General features: G+C 43.1%; 1 protein-coding gene across 2 annotated transcripts in view; it reads left to right on the plus strand.

Annotated features, from left to right (window-relative positions):
- LOC308066998 (tropomodulin-2) overlaps positions 1-3,640 on the plus strand; it is a 43,336-nt gene extending 39,696 nt beyond the window's left edge. For both annotated transcript variants that reach the window (XM_080395084.1, XM_080395083.1), the window contains one exon: positions 89-3,640. In XM_080395084.1, coding sequence (XP_080251210.1) covers positions 89-123 — 35 coding nt within the window. In that variant the 3' untranslated portion in view covers positions 124-3,640. The remainder of the gene's footprint in view (positions 1-88) is intronic.
- The last annotated feature ends 5,322 nt before the right edge of the window (positions 3,641-8,962 follow it).

Here is an 8,962-nt window from a genome sequence, read left to right on the forward strand (position 1 = left end):
TACTGGGAAGGAAGTGTGTCAGTGAGAAAATTCCTTAGGCTCTCAGGAAAGCAATAATAACTGCTCTTCTCTTGTTTTCTTGGTCTAGTTCGTAAAAAGCGGGTGGAAGGAGAGCGGCAGTAGCTACACCATAAAGGATGCAAGGCAAGGTTGGAGGCCACCAACAACTGCAATCTCAGAGTGCTCACTGGTCAGAAGGGAAGGCACTGGAAAATCATTACAATGGGAGTTGCTCATTTCTGTTAATGTCTCCTTTTAATCTCAAAAACACAGCCTGTTCATTGTTAATGTTCACAGTTAATTTAATTTTCATGAGAAAGATTCATAGCTGGTTTAATTTTAATGAAAAATAAGTTTTGCAATATCTAAAGCCAATATGCAGAATCTTAACTGTGTTACTAAGCATAACATATAGTGATTCTAACTCTTATTTTAGACACTTTTTGATGTGTTAAAATATGATCTTATCTATGGATAAGGGATTCTCTGCTGAAAATAGAAATTTTAGGGCCAAGTTCTGCAATGCCTTATGTTTGTGAATAATCCTTACTTACATGTGTATAGTTCTGCCGAACTGAGTCCTGCAATGGGATGCTCCCAGGAGTAGAACTAGTAATGCCAGTACAGGTTTGCAGGATCGCACCCTTGAGCCTCTCTCCTGCAGTGGGATCTGGGCAGCTGGAACCACACTGGAACAGTGCCCTTCTACCTTCTTGGGTCTCCACCTGTCCAGGTCCAAATGCAGGATCACGCCTAGATGTATAAATATCATCAAAGCCTACTTGTTTACATAAGCTTAGGTTAGGTGGATCATTTTGCAATGTTACACTGGTATTTGTTATTGTTACTTCACATTGTAAAGTAATATTAGTGCTGCCAATCCTATAGACTTCAAATGCTCTGGGTTTTTTTTCTAGGCCAACCGTTTTTTATTTGCTACTAGAATGCACAGTTTACAGCTGTTAATCTGAACAAGTATTCTGAGCAATATTTGTTTTGCTTTGAGCCATGCATTTGACTACTTTTTTTTTTTTTTTTTAGTTCTGGTATTTATGTACATTTGTTAGTATTATAGAACTGTTCTCAGGACCTTTTAGATGAAAAGTAATTAAATAGTTAATCCAGGTGAGCAACTGTGCTACCAGGGAAAAAAAACATTAAAAGGGTAGTTGTGACAGCTACATAACTTATATTTATAGGCTTCAGTTCAGGTTTGTCCCTGTATCACAAGGCACTTAGGTGTTTGCATCAGTATTTAGCTGAATAAGGGCAGATTTAAGCATATGCACAAATGCTTTGCTAAATCAGAGCCTTAACTCAGATACTGGACATAATCTTAACCCAGTGGAAAGCACTCGGGAAGCAGCAGCTAACCCCAATGCTCAACCGTATCAAAATTTTAGTAAGAATTCAGTCTGATCCATTTTGTGTATTTTACAGTTTAAAACTGTTCTCTACCACTGTTTTATCACTGCCAACAGTTGTCTCTGACTAATAGCCAGAGGTTTGCTTTGGGTGCACAAACCTATGCTGTAAGAGCTAAGGGAGGCTCGGGTTCGGTGTGGCACACATGCCAATGCTTTCAGAAAGCTGCAGAAACACACATGGGGCTAGCGCTGCGACCCGGGAAACACCAGCCTCTCCTCCGAGAGCTCCTTCGGGACACCAGGAATGAAGTGCTGCTTCCTTCACCTCGGTGCCAGCACAGTGCTGGAGGTCATGGTCACTGCAGGGTCCCCCTGACCCAGGGAGGAGAGCTGTGAGCCACCGTGCGGCTGGGCAGCCAGGGATCAGAAACCGCAGGAGCCCCAGGAGCAGTTGGTACATGTCTGACCTGCTTCCCTGACTGATGTTTTGATGACCAGAGTTGGAGTGCAAGCTAACAGGATGAACCCTCCCTCCGTGCCTTCTGTAATGGAAATGAGTAGGTCCAAGGCAATACTTCCCGTTGGATACTGGTCTTCATACTGGGGTCCAAACTGAATAACATACACTTAAATCTCACTTAAAATACTTCGCTAAAGTGGTTTGCTGAGCTGGGATGTAAAGTGCAGTATGCACAGTTCCTTCCCTTCCTCAGAAGAAGGCTGAACCCTTTGCTTTGCAAGTGAAAAACATAACACACAGGGGAGTCTTGCTGAGATTTTTCCTGGATCCATGCAGGATTTGCTGTGAAAAACTTTGGTATCCCATTAAAAAAAAAAAAAAAAAAAAGACAAGTTCTGTAACACAGTCATAACTTTGCATGGGTTTAAACAAACAGTCCTTAAAAATAACCGGATTACCAGGGGAATACTAGGCTTTACAGCATCAAGTCTCATGGGTAGGAAGAATCCTCATCGCCAAAATCTAAAGATTATGGTACTGACAAACTTCAGTGATTAGAATTATACTGACCCTATTTTCTTCTTTTCCTTTGATCCAATCAAGGGAATCCCAACTATCAATTAGGGTTTTTTAATGTATTTTGAAGATATTTTCCTTTATGGCTACTTTTTTTTTTTAAGGGTGGTACATATATGTGTTTAAGGGAAACAAGTGCAATCCATTTCTAGTCATAATTGCCATTTGAAGTGTTGGTATTTGCATGCAGCAGTTTTACAAGGATGGATTGGACTGACTGCTTCATGATGTCTGCAGCATGTCATCCTGTATAGCTTCGCTCAGAGCCACACAAGTGGTTATATAGTCAGGTGGCTCCATCCGTGTCAGCTACAGTTTGCATCAAGGACCAAGATACTTAGCTGGGGAAGTCTCTCTGGGCTCTCCATCCCTTCGTCTGCCATGCTTTTTGCACAGGCATGTTTCCTCTGAAGGGAGGATTCTTCAGGCACTCGAAGTTATAATCTCAAACACCAGCCCCACCATGCACTAGCAGCCAGTGCCTGGAGCTGTGCACCCCACGGCGAGGCATCTGGGAAGTCTGGCTCCTTCCAGTACGTGAGGAGAGCTCCTAATCCCTGGCCATTTTCTCCAGGCAGCTGCTGCCAGTGCCTGCCAGGGAGCTGGGTGACCAGGGATATCTCTGTCCTGCCTCTTCTGTGTGCTCCACGCAAGGGCTTTGTCGTCACTTGGCCTTGAGCATCACAAGTCAAACATTGCACCAATATAAAGATCTATTCAATACAACAACAACACACAATGGTGATGCTTGAAGGCAGATTTTCATATTAATATAGGCTTATTTAGCTGGTTAAAAATCTCTGCAACTAACACAAATGGGGTCAGGATATGACTAGCCATTTTAAATTCTACTTTCAAGCAACATCTGGCATACTCAATGCTGAATGGGGAACAGGGACAGAAGAGTCCTTTTTTCTTAGGCAAACATTCAGGAGTAACTGTGTCTATTTTGCACATTGCTTCTCGTGTTGACAGCTTCAGTTTGGTTTGTATTTTTTATACAGTTTTTTCATGGAAAAGCTCAACTTTGTGCGTGTCCTAACATGTGTGTGAACCGTAGCGTGCACTAAGGACCGTATGTGTACATGTATAACTCTAGATGAAGACGTTATCTCTGGACAAAAGTAACTGCATGCGCACAGTGTGGTGCATATTACTCAAGAGGAAGAGAATTACCACGCTATGTAACAGTGACTCCCTAGCATTGTGGTTTTTCTAAATAAATCTTCATAAAGGATTTGGCTTTTGCAATTTCTCGTGGTTTTGTGCCTTGAATCAAGCCTCCCTTGACACTCTGACATCAGATTAAACAGCTTTCTCCAGTGTGGCTCTTGCAGCTTTCACTCATCTGCATCATCTGCTAGGTTTCACCTTCTCTTCCCTCCACATTACATGCACTGGGCTGGATGCAACCATCATTCATTTGTGAATGATGGTTGGGTGCTCAGAACCAGGGCTGGGAGCAAAGCAACCTGCATTCTCCTCCCAGGTTTAACAGACTTCCCGGATTTACATACATAAGTCTGTGGGGCCTGACAAGATGCATCCCAGCATCCTGAGGGAATTGGCTGATGTAGGAAGATCATGGAACAGATCCTCCTGGAAGCTATGCTAAGGCACATGGAGGACAGGGATGTGATTCAAGAAAGCCAGCACAGCTTCACCAAGGGCAAGTCCTGCCTGACCAACCTAGTGGCCTTCTAGATGGAGTGACTACATCAATGAGCAAGGGAAGAGCTATGGATGTCATCTGTCTGGACTTCTGTCCAGATGGATGGTGGACAGAGTCCACCACAACATCCTTCTCTCTAAATTGGAGAGATATGGATATGATGGGTGGGCTGTTTGGTGGATGAGGAATTGGTTGGATGGTTGCACCCAGAGGGTAGCGGTCAACGGCTCAATGTCCAGATGGAAATCAAACAAGTGGTGTCCCTCAGGGGTCTGTATTGGGACCAGTACTGTTTAGTGTCTTCATCAATGACACAGTGGGATCAAGGGCACCCTCAGCAAGTTTGCAGATGGCACCAAGCTGAGTGGTGCAGTTGACACACCTGAGGGATGGGATGCCATCCAGAGGGACCTGGACAAGCTTGAGAAGTGGGTCCATGTGAACCTCTTAAGGTTCAACAAGGCCAAGTGCAGGGTCCTGCACCTGGGTCAGGGCAAATCTTGGTGTAAATACAGGCTGGACGATGAAGGGATTGAGAGCAGCCCTGCCCAGAAGGACTTGGGAGTACTGGTATATGAAAAGCTGGACATGCGCCAGCAATGTGCTTTGCAATTATGTGACAAAGCAATAATAGATCTCTGCAGGCTGCTGTTCTTTTTTTGAAGTAAAAAATGAATGCAATTTATAAAAGGTCGATGCCATTGGAACTCCAAAGACTAAATCTCATGTCTTCTTCATTACTAACTCAGGGAAGATAGAGATTTCACTGTTTTGCAGAATTTAGAATCCAATTAAACCATGTGCAGTTGTATGCGTAAAATCACTGTTGTCTGATCAGGATCTTGCATCCGAAACACAGCAGATACACTATATCACATTATACCTCCTCAGCTAGCTTCTACTCAGAAAGCTGCCAAATGGGCTTTCCGTGAGCATCAGGCAAAGACACACATATTTCCTGCCCTCTCTTCACACAGCCTCTTCACAGTTTTCCGTATGGTGCTTCATTAGAATTTGACACCAGGAACACTGATTTCTTCCAGGGTATACACAGCTTTAAGCTTCAAGAGAATCAAGCACATTGTAGAGCACCTAAAGGCATAGACCAAGTTAATGAAATGGCTAAGAGGACCCTTAGAACCTATGCGGCATGTTAAAAGACACTGCAAAATACACATAATTGCATGTGCCTAAGGACATCACCCCACAGACAACGTGCTTTCTGCAATCCCATAGAAGTTTACAGTTTATCCGAAGAGAAACAGAATGTCTTCCCTACCCATTTAAAGACCACCTTTACTTACATCAATACTTTTAACTCTGAAATCTTGCAGTATCTTTCTTTCTTGCATGCCAAAAAATTGATGAGACTTTTCAAGAAAATGAGGAAAAATAATAGTGAAAGAAGAGGAGGTATCTGTGTCCCAGTATGTGGTTCTGCTGGGATTTGCAAAGCCTAACATCGCAGATAGTGCTCATGGGAACTTTGCAGCACAATTCCCAGATCCTCAGTTGTCAGGGCACCAGAGAATACAACTGCAGAGAAGCTCATGAGGTCACACACTCCATTTCCTATCTCCAAGATAGTGTTTTATTCCTACATACTTCATAGCTTTTGCAAAAAGACTGGGTTTGGTCCTGCATCCCTTTCATTACAGGGGTCGTGTTGAAGTCCCTTGGGATTTTGACTACATATACAACAGATACTGTATCTTATCTTCTCCCTCTGAATCTTTTTTTTAGGGATCAGCTTCTTCCCTTGCACTTATTTCTTTTCTTTTAAGTACAGTTGAAAAATAACTCAATTACACAAAGAGGATTGATGCTATTCTTACAGTCTCCGAGCACACATCTTCATATCTTCCTATTCCAATCTGTTCACTCCTCTCCCAAGCCTGGGCAACAGCAGTGCAAACCCCAGGTGCTTCATTTTCTACAAGGAGTGCTGGGTCACTCTCCCAGTGAATGTGATACGGAGTGACAGCCTAAGCTGCAGCAAGCTGCATTTACCGCCCCATCCCCCTCCTGCTGCTGCCATGCAAAAAGTCCCTTGTTTGTGTTCTTTTGATGCATCTACCCCAAAGTAAAATCTTCTCAATTTGGACTGATACAGAGACTCTAGGGAGTTTTAATACATCAAAGAAAGAGGTGCAAGTTGGGTAACTCTTCTGCCACACTGCAGTAGCTCCAACCTGTCTGTGCGTCTCTCCAGCCGCAGCCAGGAGCTCTGCACTCTGTGCCCAGTGTCAAGCTGCTGCCAAACCTGCAGAAGGCTGGCATCCAAATGCAGCTTGTAGAGAGCACTGACTGCTAGGGAGAGAAACCACAGGGCAATGAGGATGTTGGACAGAAACCACTAAACCATGCAGCTCTCAAATAAATTTTTTAGGTATTTTAATAGGACAGCATTTGCACATTGAAACCAACAACCACCAAGGAATCTCTGCCGTTCTAATGTTTCAGTTATAGCAAATGTTTGTCTGAATGAAGCAGAATGGTCAATGGCATTGAGTTTCCTTTTTGAGGAAGAGGAAGAGGGGGAAAAACCAGCAGAATTGTTTTCAGCTGGTTCCCAGCCACACCAAAGTGCTTTAAATATTCATGCTTTTCTGATGCATTCCAGTAAAGCAGATGAACAAAAACAAAAGCAGCATGAGGGGCCTCCCTTAATAAGGGTCTGTTTATTTCTTATAGCCAGCTGCCTGACTTTATTGAGTCTGACATTAGGTAGTTCAATGAGCAAAGGAGGAGAAAACAAGGCTGTCAGACAAAGCCACTGCATGCATTGTTTCACTCTCAATCTTTTCTGATAATGACTGCATTGAGACTATATTGAACAGAATCTGGAAACAAGATTTGATACTTGCAAATTTTTTATTTCGCAGTTGTCACTACAGATGCAGATCACCTACAAGCCACACAGACTCTCAATCTGTGTTGGTGAACCCTATATATAAAGAATTCCCCAAACCTGAGATTCTTGCATTAATTCTGCCACTTGTATGTGAAAAGTTATATACTCATTATCTGTTTAAATCAGCATTAAAAGCTTTCAGATTATGATGATGGAGAAGGAGTTCACTGTGTACAAGTGTCTGATGAACCAGGGTGTTGGCATTCTTGATTAATTTGTAGTCCAGCAGTGTTGGCCCGCTGTACACACTGGTGTTCGTCATCCACATTAAGTAGGTTATACAGAGGTCGAATATATTTTCTCATCATTGTAACAGTTCATCTAACTGCATTCAGGAACAGAAAAAACGAGACATAGCAGGAACCAGTAGCCAGGCACGCCCCTCCACTGGCCACAAGACCGGGTGGCACAGTTGCTGTGTGCCCTTCTTGTATTTTTTCCTGCATGCTTTTAGGCTGCTTGGGGATTGGGGGGTAGTGTCATTAGCTGTGTGAAGCTCGCTAGAAAATAAGGATAGCCCCTCAAAATAATTTACTTTAAATTCTGGTCTTCAGAACTGATTGCTCTGTGGCTGCCGATTAAATCTCCAGTTAAGCTCTCTCTGCCTTTACAGTCCAAATGCGCTGGTTGATCCATAGTTAACTACTGTGACATCTTCTTAAATGCACTGCAGGGAAGTTTATGGCATCTTTTCTGAGCCTGGAATAAGGTCAAGAGCACTTCTTATGAAGCTGGACTCAGTTACCTCACATTTAAGTTGCTCCCCTTGCCATGCTTTTTTTGCAGGGTACTGACCTCATACATATTTGGGGAAAAAAACACGAGTGCTTGACAGAAGGGAAATGGAAGTTCGATTGTTGTAAGTGGACAGAAATGTTCAGCAGCTGTGACAAACCCATCCAGCAGGGACATAAGTGGCTATGCCACCTGCCAAGAGCTGGAGTCCCTTCCAGCATTAGAGATTCAGAGTTTGAAAGATCATTGCCATGATGAGAAAGACTGAAGGTTTAAACAAAGGTATGTGATGACATTTAAATAAAACTGCATTTGCTTCCACTTGGTATACATTTTTTCATTAAAATGAGATAGTTTATTTAATATCTTCTAGTTATTTCCTGTTCTACTTTTGTACCAGTGAGAAAATCCAATTAAAAATATGATTTCCCTTCACTCTTCTGAAGCTGTCAAACTGATTCCATAATTAAATGAACAAGTCAGAACAAGTTACTTTTAATATTTGTATAATGGAAAACACACTGTTTCCAAGGAGAAGGGTCATGATCCTGCATGCCCTGAAGTCAGCTGAGACTCAAACCTGCACACAGCCAGTGCAGAGCAGCAATTCCCGGCTGAAGACACTGGCTGAGGTCCTTGCTAGTCCTGTGAAGGACTCTCTGGGCTGTCTTGCTAGCTTGAAGTCAGAATGAATCACTGCAAGAATATCCAGGGAGATCTGGATGCTGAGGAGGAGACCTGCAAAAGGTTTTGCTTATTGTTTTTCCACTGATGCACACAGTCATTGTAGCATACAAGCTATGCCTTTCATAGCAATGTCAGAGAAGCCATGGCAGAGGCCACGTGTGTACTCAATCAACCTGGTGGTACAGGTCACAGCTTTGCCCATGAATTACTACCAGCTCCTGGTGCTTTGAAATCACTTGTTGCTTTATAATAATGGTCCTATTGGGTCTCATTTGTCCGTAAAAGGGACTGTGGGGTCACCTAGCCTGACCTCTGATACCCTTAAATTGCATGTCAGTACCCAGCCCATAATTTAATGAGGCCAAACACGTACATCATTTAGAATAAAAGAAAAAAGTTGTCAGTAGGACTGCGTTCCAGCGAACAAGTGATGCAATGGCAGGACCGAATTAGGTACAACATGCAGATATTTCCATGTGCTGAAGGTAAAATCCACCTGCTACAGAGGAAGTGAAAAGCTTAAGGTTTCTCAGCTCAGCTGCTGGGGTAGA

Source organism: Falco punctatus (assembly GCF_963210335.1).
Source record: "Falco punctatus genome assembly, chromosome: 7".
NCBI classification, from domain to species: domain Eukaryota; kingdom Metazoa; phylum Chordata; class Aves; order Falconiformes; family Falconidae; genus Falco; species Falco punctatus.